At 48.1% G+C, this 25,642-nt stretch overlaps 1 protein-coding gene across 1 annotated transcript; it reads left to right on the forward strand.

Annotated features, from left to right (window-relative positions):
* HAPLN4 (hyaluronan and proteoglycan link protein 4) lies at positions 1–20,473 on the forward strand. Its single transcript, XM_056867745.1, has 5 exons — positions 1–12; positions 6,046–6,163; positions 8,856–9,218; positions 15,476–15,778; positions 20,124–20,473. Exons 1-5 carry the CDS (start codon positions 1–3, stop codon positions 20,471–20,473), a joined length of 1,146 nt encoding a protein of 381 aa, XP_056723723.1.
* Positions 20,474–25,642: the final 5,169 nt, after the last annotated feature.

Consider the following 25,642-nt stretch of genomic DNA (forward strand, 5'->3'; position numbering starts at 1 on the left):
ATGTCACACTGTGTGAGTCAAAAGAAATAAAAGGGCCGCACCAGTAACAGGAAATAAAAATAAGGCCAAGGCCAATGGTGCAAAATAGATTAAAATATTTTTTTATTACTCAGAATAAAAATTCCCTACGCGTTTTGCCCAGGGGGCTTCTTCAGGGGAATCGGCTGTTATTACAGTAGTAGAAGAAGAAGGGTTGGTTTTTATATGCCAACTTTCTCTGCCACTTAAGGGAGAATCAAACCAGCTTACAATCACCTTCCCTTCCCCTCCCCACAACAGACACCCTGTCAGGTAGGTGGGGGTGAGAGAGCTGTGACTAGCCCAAGGTCACCCAGCTGGCCTTATGTGTCGTCTTTGCCCTCTGTTTGTCAGTAGTCCTTGTGAGCATAAATTCCATAGCAAGTTGCTAATGAAAGGACCTTACTATATACTATTATCTACCCAAGGCAGTATCTTTCTCATTCCTCATGTTTCCGAGGAGCCGGCCTGGCTGCGGAAACCCCTGGCTGCACAAAGAGGAAATGGAGTGTTTGCATTGAGATCCCCCAGGATTCTAACACCTGTGGATCCCCCCCCCCCTTTGCAGCTGAAATGGGAGAGGACTGATCCCGAGAAACTGGATAGCTGCTTGTGATGCAGCCCGAAAGGAGAAGGCAGAGACGGGGAAACCCGATAGACTAGCAAAGCTGGCTGTCTCGAGAAGCTGGGTTTGAAGTTGAAGCCGGGACAGCTTGGTGGAGATGGGGCTTGAAAGGTCCCACCATCTGCCACCCAATCCCAAATTTGTGCCTGCGTTGGAATACATGAACACATAGAATCATAGAGTCGGAAGGGACCACCAGAGTCATCTCGACCAACCCCCTGCACAATGCAGGGAATTCACAACTACCTCCCCCCCCCACACACACACACTCCATGCCCAGAAGATGGCCAAGATGCCCTCCCACTAATCTGCCTAAGGTCATAGAATCAGCATTGCTGACAGATGGCCATCCAACCTCTTCTTAAAAACCTCCAGAGAAGGAGAGCCCACCACCTCCCGAGGAAGCCTGTTCCACTGAGGAACCGCTCAAACTGTTAGAAACTTCTTCCTAATGTAGATGGAAACTCTTTTGGTCTGACCTTCTGGGGCAACAGAAAACAACTCGGCACCCTCCTCTATATGACAGCCCTTCAAGTACACAGCCCTTCAAGTACATGAAGCTGCCTTATACTGAATCAGACGCTCGGTCCATCAAAGTCAGTATTGTCTCTCCAGGGTCTCAGGTCAAGGTCTTTCACATCACCTACTTGCCTAGTCCCTTTAACTGGAGATGCTGGGGATTGAACCTGGGACCTTCTGCATGCCAAGCAGATGCTCTGCCACTGAGCCATGGCCCCTCCCTCTGGGCCTGGCCTGGGCTCCAATCCTGCTTCTTCAGCAGCTCTGCCCGGCTCCCGTCCAGGCAAAAGGATTTGCAAAGTTCCCCTTTAAAATGATCTTCTCTCCCCCCCACCCCGGCTTTATCCCTCCTTCCGGTCCCATTGCAGCCTCCTTTAATGCAGTAGTTGCAACCGTCTCTTTGCCACCAGTCCCTTTGCGCAACTTTCGCCTCTTGCAAGCAGCTGTTTTCCCTCCCTCCCCCTCCCCCAGCACCAGCCTCTGGCTCCCTTGCACTTTTGCTGAGCAAGATGCCAGAAGGGATTCTGCAACTCATCAACCTCGTCCTGATGTACTGGAAATAAAAAAAATAGGGAGAGAGGGAAAGGAGAAACGTGAGAGCCGGGTTTCTTTTTTCCCCTCCCCCCAAACTGCATCAGTCTCAAGTTCTCCAGCACCTGAGAGCTACTTCTGGGCTGGGACACCCCGTCCCCCTTCAAGGAGAAATGGTGAGTTGTTGGGGGTTTTTTTTGTGCAAGGTTGTCTTACAGTTTGCGATTCACCTTGATCGTGCAACATTGCTGCAACGTCTCCGGAGAGCATCCTTCAGTTCAGCTGGGTACCACTTTCCCAGGGATGCTGACGGGGAGGCGGGATTTAGCTGCATCTCTGAGAGGCTTTTCGGTGGCAAGGGAAAGAGATACGTCGCAGTGGGATGCAGAAGGAGACACAGTTCTTGAGACTAGCTTTGGAAGAATTAGGGGATGGGGTTTGGTTTCGTAGCTCAGTGGCAGAGCATCTGCTTGGCATGCAGGAGGTCCTAGGTTCAATCCCCGGCATCTCCAGTTAAAGGGACTGGGCAAGTAGGTGGTGTGAAAGACCTCTACACCTTGAGACCCTGGAGAGCCGCTGCCGGTCTGAGTAGACAACACTGACTTTGATGGACCAAAGGGTCTGATTCAGTATAAGGCAGCTTCATGTGAAGTCAATAGGCTTTAGTGGAGGGGCCGGTGCTCAGTGGTAGAGCATCAGCTTGGCATGCAGAAGGTCCCAGGTTCAATCCCCAGCATCTCCAGTTAAAGGGACTAGGGAACTAGGTGATGGGAAACACCTCTGCCTGAGACGCTGGAGAGCCATGGAGAGGGGCCATGGCTCTGTGGTAGGGCAACTGCTTGGCCTGCAGAAGGTCCCAGGTTCAACCCCCGGCATCTCCAGTTAAGGGGACTAGGCAAGTAGGTGATGTGAAAGACCTCTGCCTGAGACCCTGGAGAGCCGCTGCCGGTCTGAGTAGACAATACTGACTCTGATGGACTGAGGGTCTGATTCAGTATAAGGCAGCTTCATGTGTTCATGTGTACTTTTCTCTCCTCCCTGGGGAACAGAAGCGTCAGGCTTCCCCTGCCTTTCTACCCGTGCAAAGAAAGTTTGCATCGTAAAAGAGTGCATTGAAGTGGAGGGGAATGCAGAAAATTTTCTCTGGATTGCCACAACGTGTCTAAGGCAGTTGGAGACCGGAGTCCATTTGAGGTTAAGAGAACTTCTGCAAATCCATTTTTCTCCGCCAGATGAGATGTTTGCTTTATTAACTCCTGTCTATGGCATGTTTATACAGCACCCCAGACCCTTATATTGCCTGCTGAATCCCACAAAGAAAAATAATTTCCTATAGTAGGATTTTTCAGTGAGCTGGATTGCCCTAGCTGGCCGGCCCAGTGACCAAGGGTCTTTCTACTCAACCAGTTTAGAAACTGCAGAAGAGAAATTGAAATATTAAAGAACCCTTGCTCTGTGGAGAATTGTGCCTGCCCGCAGAAACCGCCAGTCTTGGTGCGGGCAGTGGGAGGAGACGGTGGAGGAAAGCAGAGGGGGAACCATAGAATCATAGAGTTGGAAGGCACCACCAGGGTCATCTAGTCCAACCCCCTGCACAATGCAGGAAACTCACAACTACCTCCCCCACCCCCCACCCCCAGTGACCCCTACTCCATGCCTAAAAACCGCAGAGGAATGCCAACAGAAGTCAGTTCCCCATTCTCAGGCTTGGCTTGGTTTGGGAGGTGTATTCCAGAATGATTACCATATATCAAAAGCTTGGCTGCCAAAAGGCGGGTTTTGAGGAAGGATTTTAAGGCAAAATGTGGTGTGTGTGTGTGTGAGAGAGAGAGAGAGATGGGCACTTTCACACGTGCCGAATAATGCATTTTCAATCCACTTCCAATGCACTTTGCAGATGGATTTTACTGTGTGAATCGGCAAAATCCACTTGCAAACAATTGTTAAAAGTGCATCGAAAGTGGATTGAAAGGGCATTATTCAGCATTTACGAAAGCGCCCACACACAGAGAGAGAGGTGTCATGTGAGGTCCATTGGATAAGGGGCAGAGCCATTCAAGGGACCAGGAGATCTAGGAAATTCTGGGAGGAGAACCCAAGCACCAGGGGCAGCATGGGAGAAGATATTCCTTCCCCCATTAGCCTGATAGCCCATACTTAGCAATAGAGAAGGGATCTGGTTTTCCTCTTTGGTTCAGCAGGTGAGTCTGAGGATCTAGTTTGGCTCCTGTCCCCATTACCCAACACCCTCCCCCCCACTACCACCATCCTGACAGGTCCCCCAGCACAAAGGAAGCAAGTTAGGGTTACCAACCTCCAGGTAGTATATTATAGCTACATATACACTTTACAGTATGTGGTAATGAAACCAACAACAACACATACATTCAGTACAACAGTGGATGTACAAAATTTCCACAGCTCATTTGAATTCCATCTGGTATCAAATAAGTCCTTTAAAGTAATTATCTTAGTCTTTTCTCAAAACAGATGCTGCAAGATGAACAGTCAAGGAGAATACGATCGTTTCGGAGCACAAGGGCCACTTGAGCCCTTACCAGGAGTGGAAGGAACTCAGCATCTTACCCCTCTGGGGAAGTATTATGCACTTTATTCTGGAAAAGGTTATTCTTTGAAACCTGATATCATGGATGTTGATATAGGATTGCATGCATTGCATCTTTTGAAGAACTGATGAAGAACTGAGCCCTTGTGCTCCGAAACGATCGTATTCTCCTTGACTGTTCATCTTGCAGCATCTGTTTTGAGAAAAGACTAAGATAATTACTTTAAAGGATTTATTTGATACTTACCAGATGGAATTCAAATGAGCTGTGGAAATTTTGTACATCCACTGTTGTACTGAATGTATGTGTTGTTGGTGGTTTCATTACCACATACTGTAAAGTGTATATGTAGCTATAATATATTGGCATTGTTAGCAGCATTGCTCCTGTACTGGTTTTCTCATCCTCCTGATAATAGTACAGAGGTGTCTTTTTTCTCCTTAACCTCCAGGTAGTAGCAGGAGATCTCCTGTCATTACAATTGATCTCCAGCCAATAGAGATGAGTTCACCTGGAGAAAATGGGCGCTTTGACAATTGGACTTTATGGCATTGAAGTCCCCTCTCCAAACCCTGTCCTCTTCAGGCTCTGCCCCCAAAATCTCCCGCCGGTGGTGAAGAGGGACCTGGCAACCCTAAAGCAAGCAGAGGGCCCTGGATTCAGTCCCGAGTTGACCTGGATGTTCACAAAATTGCTAGTCTCGGTTCATCTTTTCCTGCCCCCTGCCCCAAATTACAACTTCCAAGCAATGCTGAGATCAGGAATCAGGTCATAAAGACGGGTGGCTGTCCTGGACGGACTAAGGAGCAGAACAGCTAATGACTGGTACACCCTCCCTCCCATAAGAACATCACAAAGGCCCTGCTGGATCAGACCAAATTCCATCAAGTCCAGCAGTCTGTTCTCACAGTGGCCAACCAGATGCATCCAGGAAGCCCCCAAACAAGACGGCTGCAGCAGCATTGTCCTGCCTGCGTTCCACCGCACCTCATATAATAGGCCTGCTCCTCTGATTCTGGAGAGAACAGGGATGCATCATGACTAGTATTCATTTTGACTAGTAGCCATGGATAGCCCTGTCCTCCATAAGAAAAGCCCTGCTGGATCAGACCGAGGCCCATCAAGTCCAGCAGTCTGTTCACACAGTGGCTAACCAGGCGCCTCTAGGAAGCCCACAAGCAAGACAACTGCACCAGCGTTGTCCTGGCTGTGCTCCACAGCACCCAATATAATAGGCCTGCTCCTCTGATCCTGGATAGAATAGGGGGATCCATTTTTACTAGTAGCCATGAATACCCCTCTCCTCCATGAACATGTCCACTCAACTCTTAAAGCATTCCAAGTTGGCAGCCATCACCACATCCTGGGGCAAGGAGTTCCACAGTTTAACTCTGCATTGTGTGAAGAAATACTTCCTTTTATCTGTTTTGAACATCTCACCCTCCAGCTTCAGCAGATGACCCCGCGTTCTGGTCTTATGAGAGAGGGAGAAAAGCTTCTCCCTGTCCACACTCTCTATACCATGCGTAACTTTATAGACCTCTATCATGTCTCCCCTTAACCGCCTTCTTTCCAAGCTAAGCTCCAGAAACCCCCTCACAGCATTTTCTGTGTCAGCGGTAAATGAGGCTGAAATATTTTTGCGGGCGTCAGAAGGGCCCTGCTGGATCTGACCCAGGGGCGTCCGTCTAGGCCAGCATCCTGTTTCCGACAGAGGACAGCCAGATGCTTCCAGGAAACCCCTGGAGTGGGCCTAAAGTCATGTACACTCTCCTCCTTTGCTAGATCCTCCCGGGAGGTCCAACTCTTCTTCACGGTGCCACCTCGACACTGCTTCTCCTGACCCTGTTCTGCCAGCTGGCCGTTGCCCAGAAAGGCCGGAAAAAGGTTGTACATGTCTCAGGTGCGTGATGGTACTCTTGCTTTTGAGGTCGGGTGTATTGTGCATGCGCCATTTGGGGCAATCAGTCCATGGTCTTAATTCACGTCCCATGTGAACATAGGAATCTGACTTAAATGGGGTGGTTGTACAAAATACACATTTTTTCCATTTCTTTGAATTTTTGCACATGTGAAGGAACATCCCTTTTTGTCTTGCTTATTTTGTTTGGTAAATTTCTAGTTTCTTTTTGTCATCCTCCCCCGCCCCGCAACGTAATTTTTACATTGATCCCCAACCAAAACCCAGTTACATTACAAAACCCAGGAGGGAAGGTGGCATGGTATAGCCTGATCTTCTCAGATCTTGGAAGCTAAGCAGGGTCAGTGCTTGGAAGGGAGACCACCAAGGAAGACTCTGCAGAGGAAGGCAATAGCAAACCACCTCTGCTTCTCACTTGCCTTGAAAACCCTTTGTTTCTTATTTATTTATCCATCCATCCATTCAAGTATTGCCAACCTCCAGGTACTTGCTGGAGTTCTCCTGGCATTACAACTGATCTCCAGGCAGCAGAGATCAGTTCCCTTGGAGAAAAATGGCCGCTTTGGAAGGTGGGCCCTATGGCATCATACCCCTCCCCAAACCCCGCCCTCCTTAGGCGCCGCCCTGAAAATCTCCAGGTATTTCCCAACCCAGAGCTGGCAACCCTATTCATTCATTCACTTCGTCTGTACCCTGCCTTTCTCCTGAATGGGGCCCCAAAGGAGCTTATACCATTCTCCTTTCCTCCATTTCATCCTCACAAAAACCCTGTGAGGTATCAAATCAAATCAAATTTATTAATACGGTCAACTGGCACTCACATGCAAACACATCAAAAATTTCCAGACTCAATGGTTTTGCACTGCAGAATCACAGACTGCCTGTACAAATAAAGCTGTAAGATCAATAAAAACAACCCCTGGTTAAAATCATCACCTTAAAATTGATAAAATTATAAAATATCCTAACGATAATTCTCTAATAAAGTTCGCATATTTTAATAGCAACGGCGCAGAACTTGGTAGTTTGGAGCGTCAGCTGAGGGTCTTCTCCTAACAGGAGCTTCTTTGCCAAAAACTCAACTGACTCTTCAGTAGGGTTGCCAGGTCCTTCTTCGCCACTGGCTGGAGTTTTTTGGGGCGGAGCCTGAGGAGGGCGGGGTTTGGGAAGGGGAGGAACTTCAATGCCATAGAGTCCAATTGCCAAAGCGGCCACTTTCTCCAGGGGAACTGACCTCTATCTGCTGGAGATCAGTTGTAATAGCAGGAGATCTCCAGCTACTACCTGGAGGTTAAGCAAACCAGAAACAGCACGTAAGAACAATATGATATAAATACAAATATATTAAGGTGACAAGTGAAAAGGTGAAATAAGCAAAAATACAAACAGAACAAAATGCACAAATATATACAACAAAAAATTCCCAGCCTAGACAATTCAAACAATGGTCAGAAACTGATATAATATAACAAGTTCAAAGGTAAGTATTCAGATCACAGATCTTGAAAAATGCTTGTTCTATATAATCTTGTATTTCTCTTTTGCAGGAAGAAGTAGACAAAAGGCTTGGAAACAAATATCAAGAGTTAATCCGTAGCTTCATTGATAGGACGTGTTGTCTAGATCATGTGACCACGTTTCGCTATGGGCTTCATCAGCTATGCAATCAATAAAAGAGGAAATAGAATGCACCTAATAGGTATCATTTCATAACAGACCAGACTGGTTCCTCACAAGGATCTGCATAGCTGATGAAGCCCATAGCGAAATGTGGTCACATGATCTAGACAACACGTCCTATCAATGAAGCTACGGATTAACTCTTGATATTTGTTTCCAAGCCTTTTGTCTACTTCTTCCTGCAAAAGAGAAATACAAGATTATATAGAACAAGCATTTTTCAAGATCTGTGATCTGAATACTTACCTTTGAACTTGTTATATTATATCAGTTTCTGACCATTGTTTGAATTGTCTAGGCTGGGAATTTTTTGTTGTATATATTTGTGCATTTTGTTCTGTTTGTATTTTTGCTTATTTCACCTTTTCACTTGTCACCTTAATATATTTGTATTTATATAATATTCTTGCATGCTGTTTCTGGTTTGCTTTACCTACTATACAGCACGGAGCCTTCCCTTTTTTTCCAGGACTACCTGGAGGTTAGCAATCAAAGTAAAAAAAACTAGTGCCTCAATAAATGGGTAAATCAAACACAACAGCACTTATGGCCCCAAAATGCAAAAATATGCCGCTTAAATACAATTATCTATATTTATCTGATTCTTAACATGAATCTGAATATACTCCCAGTTGTACAATATATAAACCCTAATTACAAATTTCATTACATATGTAAGAAAGTCCAAACTCTACCACTCAAAGAGAAGTGGTCAGAGTATTACAAACGTCCATAGATGCCAATAACAAAAGATGGGTTTCCGGTATTTATGCCCATTTCGTTCAAACTTCTTCAATAACGGCAATCTTGTGACGATGAAGCAATCATGGAACATATGTCCTGTAAAAAATTATATGCATATTCTTGCAATTTTGGCCCATAAGTACTGCCTGGAGGTTGGCAACCATACCCGGGGAAACCCTGTGAGGTAGGCTAGGCTGAGAGAGCTCGAAGTTCCGAATCCCGGAGTGCTAACACCCTTCTCTGTCCTCAGAGGATGACAGTGGCGCCGTCGTGGTGCAGACGGCCCCGGGCAAGGTGGTGACCCACCGCGGCGGGACGATCGTCCTCCCTTGCCGCTTCCACTACGACGTGTCGGCCCACGACCCCGACGAAATCCGCCTGAAGTGGACCAAGATGGCGGACCCCCTGTCGTTCGAGGACGTCTTCGTGGCCATGGGCAAACAGCGCAAGGCCTTCGGGAGCTACCGGGGCCGCACTGCCCTGCAGGAGGACGATGCCGGGGACGCCTCGCTCATCATCCGGAACGTCACCCTGCAGGACTACGGGCGCTATGAGTGCGAGGTGACGAACGAGCTGGAGGATGACGCGGGGATGGTGAAGTTGGACCTGGAAGGTAACGGGAGGCTGTTCGGGGTGAGGGAAGCCAAGGGGATCAAGTCACCCCCTCACCTCATTGAGGAGAGATTGGAGGGACAGTGGCTCAGTGGGAGAGCATCTGCTTGGCATGCACGTGGTTCCAGGTTCAATCCCCGGCATCTCCCATCAAAACAGGGGTGTCGAACTCATTTAGAATAAAACCATAGGCCATTTTTGCATGGTCAGTTTTGATGCTCACTCACAGCTCTTTTTAAAAATGCAACTTTAAAAATGCCTATTCACGGTCCCGGCGCAAAAGGAGAAATTCCACCCCCCACTTGCCTGTTCCTTTGTTCCTGTTTGCATAGCCATTAGCATGTGCATAGCGAACGCGTCGCTTTTGTTTTGCATGGTTCCTTCAGGGGATTCTTCTGGGCTTCGGCGGAGCAAACACAAAAGGTCACGTTATAGGGGCTCTTAATTAATGCAAAGCAGGTCTGCGCCGGCTTCACAGTCACTTCCGGAATGACTGTTCAGTGTGAAAAATTCAAAAAAATATGCGGGGCAATTCAGCCTGGAACGCACTGCTAATTACCATGCAAAAATGGCCATAAAATCATAGAGTTGGAAGGGACCCACCAGGGTTATCTAGTCCAACCCCCTGCACAATGCAGGAAATTCACAACTGCCTCCCTCCCTTTCCTAAGGGAGTTTCTATACATACAGTAGTCCACAACGGAGTGCACATTTACAGCCGGCATAACAGGCTTGTACACGGCTGATGTGTGAGGATTCCTACCTTTTGCATTTAGCTTTAATAACATCTTGCTAACCATTACATCTTCAGCAGTCACTTACTGTTTTAAACATTCATGGGAGTTTTTCAGTCACTTGTGTGGGTTGTAGATATTATTGCTGCTGTCACCATATATGTTAAGTAATTATTGCACTGTGGCTTTGCATTGTACATTGATTGCATTAGACATAGGAATATTTATTGTTATATTTAAAATATAGTGTATTTGTTGACTTATTGACATTACCTGGAGGCTGGCAACCCTAACTGGGGGGATGGCTGCCTCGGCCGGCTCGCGGGCCAGATAAGAACTCTCAAGGGGCCGGATCCAGCCCCGGGGCTGTATGTTTGACACCCCGGAGTTAAAAGGACCAGGCAGTAGGTGATGTGAAAGACCTCTGCTTGAGACCCCGGAGAACCGTTGCCAGTCTGAGTAGACAATACCAATCTTGATGGACCAAGGGTCTGATTCAGCATAAGGCAGCTTCATGTGCGAGATGGAATAGGAGGCAGATTTGGTGTTTAAAATCAGTGCAGGGAAAGGCTCGCATGAATGTAATGGAGATCTGGAATATCACGAAAACGTAAATCATGAACTATGTAATCACCTATGAAGCTGCCCCAGTGTTAAGTCAGACCAGACCCTTGGTCTGTCAAGTTTAGTGTTGCCTGCACTGACTGGCAGCAGCTCTTCAGTGTCTCCAGCAGAGAAAGGCCTTTCCCCACTCATGAGACCCTTGAACAGCAGGGATGAGACTAGAACCCAGAACACTCTACATTCAAATCAGGTGCTTGATCCTGAACCGGGGGCCCTTAATGAACACGTGAAGCTGCTTTATACTGAATCAGACCCTTGGTCCATCAAAGTTGGTATTGTCTACTCAGACCGGCAGCGGCTCACCAGGGTCTTAGACTGAGGTCTTTCACATCACCTACTTGCCTAGTCTCTTTCACTGGAGATGCCAGGGATTGAACCTGGGACTTTCTGCATGCCAAGCACATACTGTACCACTGAGCCATGGCCAGCTAAGATGCTGGGTGGGCTTCAAAAGGGTGTGATAGAGGTTTTAAAAAATATTGTGTGCTGAGAGCAAGGAGAAATGTTTTCTTTCTGTCCCGGCGACTCATGCAGAAACTGCTGGGACTCCTCCAAGAGTTACCTTGTTCTTTCACTTGGTGGTAGAAGGTGCTGTCAAGTGGCAGTTGACTTATGGCAACCCCCCAGGATTGCTCCGTAGGCAAGAGACAAACAGAGGTGGTTTGCCATTGCCTGCCTCTACATAGCGACCCTGGACTTTCTTGATTGTCTCCCATCCTGGTGCTAACCAGGGCTGACCCTGCTTAGCTTCTGAGATCTGATGAGATCAGCCTAGCCTGGGCCATCCAGGCCAGGGCAAAGATGAACAGAAGAAGAAGAGTTAGCTTTTATATGCTGACTTTCTCTACCACTTAAGGGAGACTCAAACTGGCTTACAATCACTTTCCCTTCCTCTCCCCACAACAGACACCCTGGGAGGTAGGTGGGGCTGAGAGAGTGTGACCAGCCCAAGGTCACCCAGCTGGCTTCAAGTGTAGGAGTGGGGAAATAAATCCAGTTCACCAGATTAGCCTCCGCTGCTCATGTGGAGGAGCGGGGAATTGAACCCGGCTCTCCAGATCAGAGTCCACTGCTCTTAAACACTACACCATGCTGGCTCTCTGCCTCTGCGTAGCAACCCTGGACTTCCTTGGTGGTCTCCCATCCAAATACTAAACAGGGCTGACCCTGCTTAGCATCCAAGATCTGACAACATTGGGTTAGCCTGGGCCATCCAGGGTCCGTCTTTCCCCTAGGCACTGTAATTTTCCTATTCCCAGGATTTGCATGTAAAGAGGCAAGAATAAATTTCTAGCTGATTTTAATTTAAATGAGTTGGAAGAGCTGTCTGGGGGAGGGGGGGGGTCCGTGAGGGCACAAATTCAGAAAGGTCCCACTGGGGGCTTTGCTCCCTCCCTACGCTCTGGTAGGGGTTTATTTATTTCTTATTCCTCCCTGTGAAAACTGCCTCCCCCCCCCCCCACCCCATACTCTCTTCCTCCAGTCGGGATGTTTTACGAATCTGCTCTCTGCAATCCATCTTCCCGGTTTTATTAGCCGCTGACACGTAAACCTTCAGCCGCCATAAAAGTCAATAAGAGCGACGATAAAGCACCTCAGACACGCTCCCCCATTGCGGGGGTGGGGGGTGGGTAGAGGGAGCAATGAAAGAAATGGAAGGGGGGAGGCCAGAAAGCCAGTAAAAGAGGAGCTGACTGTTTCCCATGAGAGAATCAGCTGCAGTTACCTGGAGGTGCTGGAAAGAAACCCTCTGTGAAATAGTTCCCAACATCCTGTCCCATAGAACTAGGAAGAAGAAGAAGAGTTGGTTTTTATATGCCGACTTTCTCTACCACTTAAGGGACAATCAAACCAGCTTACAATCGCCTTCCCTTCCCCTCCCCACAACAGACACCCTGTGAGGTAGGTGAGGCTGAGAGAGCTCTTAATAGAACTGTGACTTGCCCAAGTTCACCCAGCTGGCTTCGTGTGGAGGAGTGGGGAAACACATCCAGTTCACCAGATTAGGCTCCGCCGCTCATGTGGAGGAGTGGGGAATCAAACCCGGTTCTCCAGATCAGACTCCCCTGCTCCAAGCCACCACTCTTAACCACTACACCACACTGGCTCTCATGAGGGCATGAGGTCCATGAGGGCAGGGAGAAGGAGAACGGCCATCTAGACATTTTCAAATAGAAGAAGACAACGAAGATGATGATGAAGACAACGAAGAAGAAGAGTTGGTTTTTATATGCCGACTTTCTCTACCACTTAGGGAAGAATCAAACCGGCTTTCCTTCCCCTTCCCACAACAGACACCTTGTGAGGTAGGTGGGACTGAGAGAGCTCTAAGAGAGCTGTGACTAGCCCATGGTCACCCAGCTGGCTTCATGTGGAGGAGCGGGGAAACCAACCTGGTTCTCCAGATTATCTCCTAAAATAAGGTTTCTGGGTGGGGAAGAGACAAATTTACTACTGAAAAGCACAAGTTTGGCTCACTCCCAGTGCTCTGTCCAGAATTTGGAAATAAACAGAAGAACAGAGGGTTCCTAGTGTGCCAGCTTCCCTCTGGAAACAAGCCCAAATAATTCTGAACTCCACATTCTGGGTATACATTTGGACGAGGAGAGCTTCGGAAATATCTCAGCGTGGTGTAGTGGTTTGGAGCGGTGGGCTCTAATCTGGAGAACCCGGTTTGATTCCCCGCTCCTCCACATGAGTGACGGAGGCTAATCTGGTGAACCAGTTGGTTTCACCTCCACATGAAGCCAGCTGGGTGACCTTGGGCTACTCACAGTTCTCTCAGGACTCTCAGCCCCACCTACCTCACAGGGTGTCTGTTGTGGGGAGGGGAAGGGAAGATGATTGTAAACTGGTTTGATTCTCCTTAAAGGTAGAGAAAGTTGGCATATAAAAACCAACTCTTCTCCGTCATCATCTTCGTCATCTTCTTCTTTTTCTCCACTCCTCCACATGAAGCCAGCTGGGTAACCTTGGGCTAGTCACAGTTCCCTCAGGACTCTCTCAGCCCCACCTACCTCACAAGGCGTCTGTTGTGGGGAGAGGAAGGGAAGGTGATTGTAAGCCAGTTTGATTCTTCCTTAAAAGGTATAGTAGGTCGGCATATAAAAACCAACTCTTCTTCTTCGATTCCCCGCTCCTCCACATAAGCGGCAGATTCTAATCTGGAGAACCGGGTTCGATTCCCCACTCCTCCACATGAAGCCTGCTGGATGACTTTGGACTAGTCACAGCTCTCTCAGCCCCACCTACCTCACAGGGTGTCTGTTGTGGGGGGGGAAGGGAACGTGATTGTAAGCCTGTTTGATTCTGTTTTAAGTGGTAGAGAAAGTCGGCATATAAAAACCATCTCTTCTTCTTCTTCTTCTTCTTCTTCTTCTTCCTCCTCCTCCTCCTCCTCCTCCTCCTCCTCCTCCTCCTCCTCCTCCTCCAAAACCCAGGCCCGCTATATTGTGCTGGGCAAAACTGTGCCAGTAGATGGTCCCCTTCTCTCCCTGCCTTGTGCTTCTCCCGCCGGACACAGTTAATATCCGATTCCGCTGGGGATTGGTGTTAAATTGCAAGATTGAGTTAGGATTGGATTGCGGGGAGAGGACACCGAAGCTGCTTGCTGCAATAAAGGGAGATTTCCCCTGGACGTTGTCCGCCTCTGGTGCTGATACTGCTGTAATCCCCAAACAAGCCATCAAACTGCCGAGTGCCGCGGAAAGGAATTCATTAAATGGCATAAGGTTTCCGTCAGCGCATCTGCACAAGTGGCCCGTCAGGGAGAGTGCCTGTTTGTGTCCCTGCATGAGTTGCTGCTCTGGACTGGGCTCTTTGCAGATGGGGAAGCCCTGTGGTGGTTGCTTGAAAGCAGGTATACATCTGATAAGATGCTGGCTAGTTCTTTAAAAACAAGATATTACTCAGATACAGAGACAAGCCCTGCAAGAAATGAGGCGGAGTCCATTACAACAAGATTTTAAAATAAGAATGTAAGAACACAAGAAAAGCCCTGCTGGATCAGTCCAAGGTCCATCAAGTCCAGCAGTCTCTTCATACAGTGGGCAACCAGGTGCCTCTAGGAAGCCCACAAACAAGATGACTGCAGCAGCATTATCCTGCCTGTGTTCCACAGCACCTAATATAATAGGCATGCTCCTCTGACCCTGGAGAGAATAGGCATGCATCATGAACATAAGAAAAGCCATGCTGGATCAGACCAGGGCGCATCAAGTCCAGCAGTCTGTTCACACAGAGGCCAACCAGGTGCCTCTAGGAAGCCCACAAACAAGATGGCTGCAGCAGCATTGTCCTGCCTGTGTTCCACAGCACCTAATATAATAGGCCTGCTCCTCTGATACTAGAGACAACAGATATGCATCATGACTAGTATTCATTTTGACTTAATAGCCATGGACAGCCCCATCCTCCATGAACACGTCCCCTTCCCTCTTAAAGCCTTCCAAGTTGGCAGCCATCACCACACCCTGGGGTGGAATAATGTAAGCTTCCTGGAGACATCTGGCTGACCACTTTTGGAAGCAGGATGCTGGGCTTGGTGGCTCAGTGTGGTATAGTGGTTAAGAGTGGCGGATTCTAATCTGGAGAACCGGGTTCGATTCCCCGCTTCTCCACATGAACAGCGGATTCTAATCTGGAGAACCAGGTTCGATTCCCCACTCCTCCACATGAAGCCTGATGGATGACTTTGGGCTAGTCACAGTTCTCTCTGAACTCTCTTAGTCCCACCTACCTCACAAGGTGTCTGTTGTGGGGAGGGCAAGGGAAGGTGATTGTAAGCCGCTTTGAGACTCCTTTTGGTAGAGAAAAGTGGGGTATAAAAACCAACTCTTCTTCTTCTTCTTCTTCTTCTTCTTCTTTCCCTCAAGGTAATTCTCATCCTTGTCTCCCTTAGGGGTGATCTTCCCGTACCACCCACGGCTGGGCCGCTACACCCTGAACTTCCACGAGGCACAGCAAGCGTGCCTGGAGCAGGATGGGATCCTGGCTTCCTATGACCAGCTGCACGAGGCCTGGCTGGAAGGGATGGACTGGTGCAACGCTGGCTGGTTAGAGGATGGGTCGGTGCAATACCCCATTTCCAAGCCCAGAGAGGAATGTGGGCAGAAGGAGACCCCTGTTGGAGTGAGGAACTACGGATACCGGCACAAAGATGACGAGCATTATGACGCATTCTGCTTTACTTCCAACCTTAATGGTAAGGGACAGAGGAATGAGTTAGTGTTGCCTGTGAGATTGGGTGGGAGGGCGGAAATCTGGTGAAATGGACTCATGTCACACCGCAATATCACTTCTGGCTGTGACATAATCGGGTCGCATGATGCTCTAGGATTTCCTTGAAACTCTATGGTAAAAACCATAGAGATTGGGGAAATTCCTAGAGTGTCACATGATGTGGTGGCGTCACTACAACTGGAAGGGACATTGCAGCATTGCATGACATCATTTCCTCCCAATATCCTTCTCAATTAGTCGAGGCAAGATTTTGAAATCAATTGACCTAGCTCAGTGGTCGGCAAACTCATTAGTCAACAGAACCAAATATCAACAGTACAACGATTGAGATTTCTTTTGAGAGCCAAAATGCCTTTTAACAACCATTCATGCACGGGAGGTTTTGCCTTGGATTTGCCGCTCTCTAGATGCACATTTTCCCCATCTGCATTCTCAAAACTCTGCAGGGGGGCTTATTGTTGAGTTTTGAGAATCTGGATGGGGAAAATGTGCATCTGAATGGCAAATCCAAGGCAAAACCTCCCATTCATAAATGGCCAATAACGCCCCCCCCCCATGCAGAGTTTTGAGAATCTGGATGGGGAAAATGTGCATCTGAGTGGCAAATCCAAGGCAAAACCTCCCATTCATAATGGCCAATAACCACCCCCATGCAGAGTTTTGAGAATCTGGATGGGAAAAATGTGCATGTAGAGAGTACAAATCCCAAAAAGAGAGTACAAATGAATCAAACATGGCTTCGCCTCCCAGCCCCCAACGTCCTCCTCCTCCTCCTCCTCCTCCTCCTCCTCCTTACCGCCGCCGCCTGGGCTCCTTCCTTCCTCCGCCAGCCAAAACCAGCACGAAAAATCCCGCCCGCTGATTGGCTGCCACCGCCCGCCTTGGCTCCGCCGGCCCTTGAGCGCCGCGTGCAAAACCCGGCCACGCTGTGAGGGGAGGGAAAGGGGGGAGGAGGAGGAGGAGGGCGCTTTCCAGAGCCGCACTCTAAGGGCCAGAGAGCCGCATGCGGCTCTTGAGCCGCGGTTTGCCGACCACTGACCTAGCTGATGAATGGAGGATGTGGCACAATCATATTTTTAAACTAGATTTGCTAATGGAAGAGGAGGACGTAGCTCGCTCCTCCGCCTCCTCCCCCTCCTCTAACTTGGATAGTTTTCATGATTCCCTGCCTGGACCAAGTGGGGTTTGCAGCAGCGGCTGCCGGTCGTTTGCCAGAAGCCGAACACAGCCGCCGAACCAGCAGGCCTGCCAGATTTATACGACAGGCAGTATGTTATAAGCAGCTTGTCAAGGTCCTTTAGTAATAAAACCTGTAATGGGTGGAGGAGAGGGAGAGAGGCCTTTATTCTATCTGTGGCCCAAACGCCATGAGTTGCGATTAAGAGCGGCGGACTCTAATCTGGAGAACTGGGTTTGATTCCCCGCTCCTCCATATGAGCGGCGGACTCCAATCTGGTGAACCGGGTTGGTTTCTCTGCTCCTACACACAAAGCCTGCTGGGTGACCTTGGGCTAGTCATAGTTTTCTCTGAACTCTCTCAGCCCCACCTACCTGTTTAGGGTTGCCAACCTCCAGGTAATAGCTGGAGACCTCCTGCTATTACAGCTGATCTCCAGCCGATAGAGATCAGTACCCCTGGAGAAAATGGCCACTTTGGCAATTGGAGTCTAGGGCAATATATCCCTCCCCTCCCCTCGCCCCACCCTCGTCAGGCTCTGCAGTAAAAACCTCCAGGTATTTCCCAACCTGGAGCTGGCAACTCTATGTCTGTTATGGGGCGAGGAAGGGAAGGCAATTGTGAGCCGCTTTGAGAGAAAGGTAGAGAAAATCGGGGTATAAAAAACCAACTCCTCCTCCTCCTCCTCCACTACTACTACTACTACTACTTCTTCTTCATCCTCCTCCTCCTCCTCCTCTCTGCCCATGATAAGTTAAACCCATTTATGTGTTTGTCTGAATCTTTATCTAATTATATATTACTGAAGTTGCTTGGGTCCCATTTGTTAAATTATGGGGGGCAGGCAGGTGCTGTCAAGTTGCGTCCGACTTATGGTGACCCGATCAAGGGGGTTTTCAAGGCAAGAGTTGAGTAGTGGTGGTTTGCCATTGCCTGCCTCCACGCTGCAACCCTGGCCTTCTGGGTGGTCTCCCATCTAAGTCCTAACCAGGGAGGAATCTGCTTAGCTTCCATATTCTGAGGAGACCAGGTTAGCTTGGGCTCCATAGTCTGTTATGGAGGGAGGGGGAGAATCAGAATTGTCCAGGGTCTGTCGCAAAGAAGAAGAGTTGGTTTTTAAATGCCGACTTTCTCTGCCACGTAAGGGAGAATCAAACTTGCTTAGAATCACCTTCCCTTCCCCTCCCCACAACAGACACCATGTGAGGTAGGTGGGGCTGAGAGAGCTCTAAGAGAGCTGTGACTAGCCCAGGGTCACCCAACTGGCTTCATGTGTAGGAGTGGGGAAACAAATTCAGTTCACCAGATTAGCTTCTGCCGCTCATGTGGAGGAGTGGGGAATCAAACCCGGTTCTCCAGATCAGAGTCCATCACTGCAAACCACCGCTCTTAACCACTACACCACGCTGGGGGGAAAAATCTGCCCTTCTCTCCAAAGGACTCAGGTGGGTTTAGGGTTGCCAGGTGGGTGGTTTGGGTGGGCCATTGCCTGCCAATCCACCCAGCTGCTCGCTTCCGGAAGTGCCACATCGCTGGGGCTGCTTTAGCACTCAGACCCCCAAAATTATCCCTGAAAAAGCCCCATCTGGTACTTTAGTAGTTGGCTTAGAAAAAATATCTTATAAAATATTTCTAAAGTGACTTATGAGAACAGATTTTCAAAAAAGCACAAAGGTATGATAAAAGTTCAAACAGAGCCGCTGTGATATATCCTAGTGCTGGATTAGACTCTGAGAGATCTGTGTTCCAATTCCTGCAACTGCCCCGATAAGTCAATTGATTTCAAAAGAAATCTTTCAGCCATACCTACCACACAGGGTTGTTGTGAGATGGGGAGTGGAGAACCCTGTATACCGTCCCCTCAGCTCCTTGGAGGAAGGGCAGGATAAAAATAGACTAGACAGAATTTTAAACCAAGGCTGCTGAGATTTTTCCTTTCTGCTGTAGCCAGCAAAGAGTACATTATGAAATGAATGTAATCAATAACCGGCCAAATCGATAAAACAGCAATGTAAAAAGAAAATAGCTGTGGGGGGAAAGCATGGTTAAAAACCATTTCTGCAAGGGCCAGCAGCAAATTAAAAGTAAATAACATTTCGAGCTGGCAAAATGAAAACCTCTCTGCCGTCTGCTTCCGCATGCCATAGAGTCCAGTGGCCAAAGTGGCCGTTTTCTCCAGGGGGACTGATCTCTATTGACTGGAGATCAGTTGTAATAGAGGGAGATCTCCAGCTACTACCTAAGTAGTACGACTGCCCCAAGAAAGAAGGAGTGAGCGTACCTACAGTCTGTGTATAGAACACACAACTCAGGCTTGACGGTGGCTTACCGGTTGCACAATATACAATTCATCTTCAGTTGCCACCGGAATCAGCTAACTTTGAAATGAGCTAATGAAGCTTTTCAGAACATGACAGGACTAGTCACAAATGCTCTCTTTTCGGAACTATTTGCCTCCGGACTTTGTCGGGACTTTCCGCACCCACAGAAAAACAGCAGCGCTGTACTGAACCCAACTTACGGGCTTTGGACGGTTGTTATTGGGTCCTAACACTACAGGAACTCAAGGCTTTGCCCGATTCTCAGTTGTGTTGTATAGGATTGTAATCCTTTGTTTTTGACTCTTGTGTTGTTCGTTCGGGGTTTGGCTTCACAGATTGTATATAACACGGTGTTTTCGATTTTTGTTTATTAGTTTAATAGGGGCATGAAGTTAATGCCTTATAAATAAACTGTTTAATGGAATGTTTAGATGTTTAATTAAGTATATGAGCCTCCATGCTGTCAATTTCTTAAGTTGTCTTAACTCTGGCATAGGTATTATTATTGTTTTGTAACCACTACCTGGAGGTTGGCGACCCTAGCTCAGTGCGAGAGAGGGTGACTGGCCAGCCAGTAGGCTTGCCGGCTGGGTAGGGGTTTTCACCTGTATTTAAGTCCACCAAACAGCCCTACATTTTGGGGACGTGCACAGCCCAAGATTATTGGACTGTTATCTTGTTTCGCGTTGATATTGTGATAGCTTCTTCAGACTACATTTATATCCGACTGCAACTTTGCAGTTCATGAGAATGACTCTTCAGTCCTTCTGCCCCTCACTCGCTTCTCCCCGCCCCGCCTTCCCTTTCAGGCAAGGTCTACTTTTTGAAGACCTATCGGAAGCTGAGCTTCCCCGAGGCTGTCCAGGCCTGCAAGAAGAACGGCGCCGTGGTGGCCAAGGTGGGTCAGCTCTACGCCGCTTGGAAGATCCAACTGCTGGACAAGTGCGAGGCCGGCTGGGTGAGCGACGGCAGCATCCGGTACCCCATCGTCAACCCACGGTCGCGGTGCGGAGGCAGGGAGGCCGGAGTCCGCAACCTGGGCTTTCCGGACAAGAAATACAAACTCTTTGGCGTTTACTGCTACAAGGCCGCAGACAGCACGGAGCCCAAGAAGACGGAAAAAGACGGGCCTGGGAGGTGGAAACCATTCCAGGTGTAGAGGCAGGGAGTCACAGCCCAACCGTTGACCTGCGAGGAGATCTGCCCTCTTCCTTTCTCTTCTGGAGTGTTGGGGCGTTTCCTCAGCAACTCCTTTGAGCGAACGGACCGTGCCCAAAATGGCCGGGTTGCGAAGCTGCAAACAGGAACGTGTCTGATTCAATTTACGTGCTGGAACCGCCCAGGCTGCCCAGACGTCTGGCTTGCGTCCGGTCCGGCTGCTCATGTCTGGCTGTGGCTGCTAATCCTTCTGCTTGTCCCCCCCCCCTCCCCGTGAGAAAATGGAGGGTCTGTCTTGGCTTCTCGCAGCTTGCTCATATTAATGCTTCTGGTAAAGCTTTTGGGGGATTTCTCTGGGTTTCAAAAAAAAAAAAGGAAAAAAAGAAAAGGCCAGATTTGCCCTTCCAGATTTGCCCTTCCAAAAATTATCGTGACTTTTTACGATCTGGTGGCATCCGGTTGAAAAAGAGACTCACGTGGCGCTGCTATTTGGGTGAGGGTTTACACCTCTCTTTTGCCTGATTGCATCAGAAAGCTCCCAGCAGGGGTCCCAAAATGAAATGGGGGGAGCCCACCAGCCACCACTACAAACACACACACCCCACCTTGGACTGCAGGTTCCCTCCTCTGGTTTCCTTTCCACTCTGGCAATCCAAAAGTGCCGTCAACTTTGTTCGTTACTTGGCTTGTTGCGTAGGATTGTAACCCCTCTGTGAGCCAAGGTGTGTGTGTGCTATCAAGTCACAGATGATTCATGGTGACCCCCGTAGGGTTTTTAAAGCAAGAGGCGTTCAGAGGTGGTTTGCCATTGCCTGCCTCCATGTGTTCTGAGAAAGTTCTGGGAGAACTGTGAATGGCCCAAGGTCACCCAGCATGCTTCATGGGGAGGGGAATCGAACCTGGTGCTCCAGATTAAAGTCTGCTACTCTTAACCACTACTTGGGTTGCCAACCTACAGGTTCTTAGTAAACAGAGGCAGCAGCATAAAATGCAGAAACACTAAGATTTGTAACAGTAGTGGTATTATTGAAGCATATCCACTCAAAGTTACATAAATACAAAAGATACTTTCAAAGTAGTATATACATTGATATACATGGGTCAATTTGAAAGCAAATTCACTTGTACATTGACAAGATTAAATAAATCAAATATACTGATTATTCAGCGTCTTGTGGTTTTTCCATTCAAGAGGTGTAGTTCTTTACAGAGGTCCAGGTTATCTCTCTGTTTCGGCTAAGAAGCCTTCCTCAGGGACCACTAAATACATAATTATGCCATATAATAAACAACAATAGAACAAAGCATCAGGGCATAAAACAGGACAGATTTTGCTTATATACAATGTAGTATAAAACATATACTCACATGCTGGCAGTTCACACGCTAAGCAAGTTACGAACTTTTCTTATGTTCTTATGTATGTCTTGTTTGGGGGCTTCCTAGAGGCCCCTGGTTGGCCACTGTGAGAACAGACTGCTGGACTTGATGGGCCTTGGTCTGATCCAGCAGGGCCTTTGTTATGTTCTTATGTTTAACAATGGAGGTTCCATGTAACCAGTCTGGCTAATAGCTAGGGTTGCCAGTCTCCAGGTGGTCCTGGAGAGAATGAAGGCTCAGTGCTGTATAGATGATGGAAAAGATCCAAACAGCACTACAAAGTAATATCAACACAAGATAAATTTATAAAGGTGCAGGTAAGTGCAAAGAGTGAACATATGTACAAAGATTAAGGGAAACACAATCAGGATTTTTTTAAACAATTAGCATAAATAGTCCAGCAAGATATGCAATATGACAAAAGAAATTGTCCAATGGATCACATAAAAACAATATAGCTGTCCATGAAAGACTTTCCTGTATTTCTCGGTAGCTGGACACAAAATGTCAAAAAAGAGGACCACAGCGAGGAGGTGCCAGAGGAGGTGCCCGGACGTGTCGTCTAGATCATGCACACGTTTCGCACATGGCTTCATCAGCTACACATATCAGAAAAGTTTATAACAATCATATCAATTTCAAAGAGGGACCGAGAGGATTTCTGTATAGGTCTCCAAAGCATATAAGCTTTGGAGATATATGCTTTGGAGACCTATACAGAAATCCTCTCGGTCCCTCTTTGAAATTGATATGATTGTTATAAACTTTTCTGATATGTGTAGCTGATGAAGCCATGTGCGAAACGTGTGCATGATCTAGACGACACGTCCGGGCACCTCCTCTGGCACCTCCTCGCTGTGGTCCTCTTTTTTGACATTTTGTGTCCAGCTACCGAGAAATACAGGAAAGTCTTTCATGGACAGCTATATTGTTTTTATGTGATCCATTGGACAATTTCTTTTGTCATATTGCATATCTTGCTGGACTATTTATGCTAATTGTTTAAAAAAATCCTGATTGTGTTTCCCCTAGTCTCCAGGTGGTGGCTGGAGATTTCCTGGTATTTCAACTGATTTCCAGGCGACAGAAATAAGTTCACCTGGCCACTCTGGAAGGTGGGCTTTATGTCATTATACCCCCATGGAAGTCCCGGCCCTCCCCAAACTCCATCCTCCTCAGGTTCCACCCTCAAAATCTCCAGATATTTCCCAACTCAGAGCTGGCAACCTACTAATAGCCCCATGAGTGTGTCTGACTCCTCTAAACAGCATTCTCAGCTAAGTGCCTGTCTCTACAGCAGTTGGGTTCCACAAGATTGTCATGTGTTGTGTGAAAAGAGGTTGTCAGCGCTGGACGCAGCTTCACTGGACGTTTCTGATTGTGGGAGAAGAGAGGGGGAGAGTTCACTGTTTCTACCCCATCCGAAGTTTTATCAGCCTCTATCAAGTCTCTCTTTAATTGCATTTTCTACGAGATCCCGTCCTCTTTTGCTTTTCCTTGCAGGGAACGAGTGTTCTGGGTTGCAATCCCTAGCACAGAATTATCTCCTCCAGGAAAGGTGGCTCACGTCGCCACCCACCTGCCCTGAAAGGAGCACGGAGTTCGGTTGTGACAAATGCCGATCACAGGCTTGGGAACCACTGTCGGGAAGCCCTGAGCAGGATTTGGCCTGGAAGCCAATGATCTCTCTCTCTCTCTCTCTCTCTCTCTCTCTCTCTCTCTCTCTCTCTCTCTCTCTCTCTCTCTCTCTCTCTCTCTCTCTCTCTGGTTCTGTAAAATATTGGATGTCCTTGCTCAATTGACTATCCTGATTAAAAACTATCCCTGGTGGTGATCCCAGAGTGTATGTTGTCATGCCTGTTAGATAATGCAGAGGAGTACTAGCACAGCAGTGTGGGAACGTCGGTTTGCCAACTTTGGGTTGGGAAATACCTGTAGATTTGGGTGGGGAGGGCCAAGATTGGGGAGGGGAGGGACCTCAAGGGAGTATAATGCTATAAGGGCTCACCTTCCAGAGCAGTCCTTTTCTGCAGGGGAAATGATCCCTGTCAACTGGAGATCCACTGTAATCCCAGGAGATCTCCAGGTGCCCCCCGGGGCTTGGAAGCCCTGGGTCCAGGGCTTCTGGATCCAATGAGCCATATGCATGACACAAATTGAGCCCATCTGCATCCTTTCGCTGTGCAGCGCTTATCTGTGGGATGGACCAAAGAGCTAAGCAGGGCACCCTCTTTGCTTTTTTAAAGTTTTTTAAAAATGCAAGCTTCTTGTCTCTCAAGGTGTGCTTCAGAAAAGGGATCGAGCCATGATCCGCAGCCAGAGAAGTGTCTGGTTTGTTGGAAGAGTTGCAATGTCTAGCATGCAAAGGAACTGATGAGGAGACCCAGCAGGGGGTGAGCAAGTGGTCAGTTAGTTAGGGTTGTAAGGCTACAGGCCTTTCCACCCTTTTCACACCTCTTGACTGTCCTCAGACTGATACTCTCAGGGTCAATGTCCTTTTTCTTCTCTGATGACATCACTCCCTCCCTCTCCCTCCTTAGATAGTTAGACAGCTAGAGGCTCTGTCTCTCAGCTTTCCTATCTAAAATGTAGTTTCCTCAATAAAGAGCAACTTCATCTTTAATCAGTGAGTCTGACGCTTGTGTGAGTACTTAACATATCTGCCAACAAAGGTTATGGGCCCAGACTCAGTTAAACTGATTAAAAGAAAAGTTTGCCCCAAGGCTCAGCAGAGTCAGTGGGACAAAGACAAAAGAAGTTAAGGTAACCCCCACCCCCGTGGCGATCAGTACTGTTGCTTGGAAGCTTTAACAGAAAAGAATGATGGCACATGGACAATCCAAATGCAAGGCTTATTACAACAGGAAAAATTATGGAGCGCTGTTTCTTCAGAACGACCCACAAAGCAAACACAGCAAGTAACATGGGATGAGCAGAGTAAGTCTGATGCTTCTCTGTGTGCTTAACATATCTGTGAACATGGTTTTCCATGGGGTGAGAGAGTGGGCATTCTTTGGCCTCCAGGAGGGATATTTTACTCCCTCTCGGAAGCACACCTTAACGTGGTGAGGGGGCTTGTGTGTGTCAGTGAAGCTGAGAATAATACCATAAGGAGTTTAGACTCTGTCAAGAGGTTAAACATAGAAATAGAGAAGTGATATGATAACCATCTTCAAGTACTTGAAGGTCTGTCATAGAGAGGACGGAGCAGAGTTGGTTTCTGTTGACCAGAAGGCCGTGCAAGAACCAACAGGTTGAAATTAAATCAAAAGAGTTTCCGGCTAAACATTAGGAAGAACTTACTGACAGAGTGGTTCCTTAGTGGAACAGTCTTCCTTGGGAGGTGATGGGCTCCTTCTTTGGAGGTTTTTAAGCAGAGGCTAGATGGCCATCTGTCAGCAATGCTGATTCTGTGAATTTAGGCAGATTATGAGAGGGCGGGCAGGAAGGGTTGCATCAGTGGTTGGCTCTCATGGCCCTTTCTTACATGCCCAGGGTGATGCTGAGCACCACTTTGGGGTCAGGAAACAATTTTCCTTCAGGCCAGATTGGCCAGGGATCCTGGAGGGCTTTTTGCCATCTTCTGGGCATGGAGTAGGGGTCACTGGGGGTGCCGGGGGGAGGTAATTGTGAATTTCCTGCATTGTGCATGGGGGTTGGACTAGATGACCCTGGTGGTCCCTTCCAACTCTATGATTCTATAGAGCTGGAAGGGAGCTTAAGGTTCATCTAGTCCAAACCCCTGCATGGTGCAGGAAATTCACAACTACCTCCCCTCCCACTCCCCCAG

The sequence above is a fragment of the Euleptes europaea genome, chromosome 2 (assembly GCF_029931775.1).
Source record: "Euleptes europaea isolate rEulEur1 chromosome 2, rEulEur1.hap1, whole genome shotgun sequence".
Taxonomy (NCBI): Eukaryota; Metazoa; Chordata; class Lepidosauria; order Squamata; family Sphaerodactylidae; genus Euleptes; species Euleptes europaea.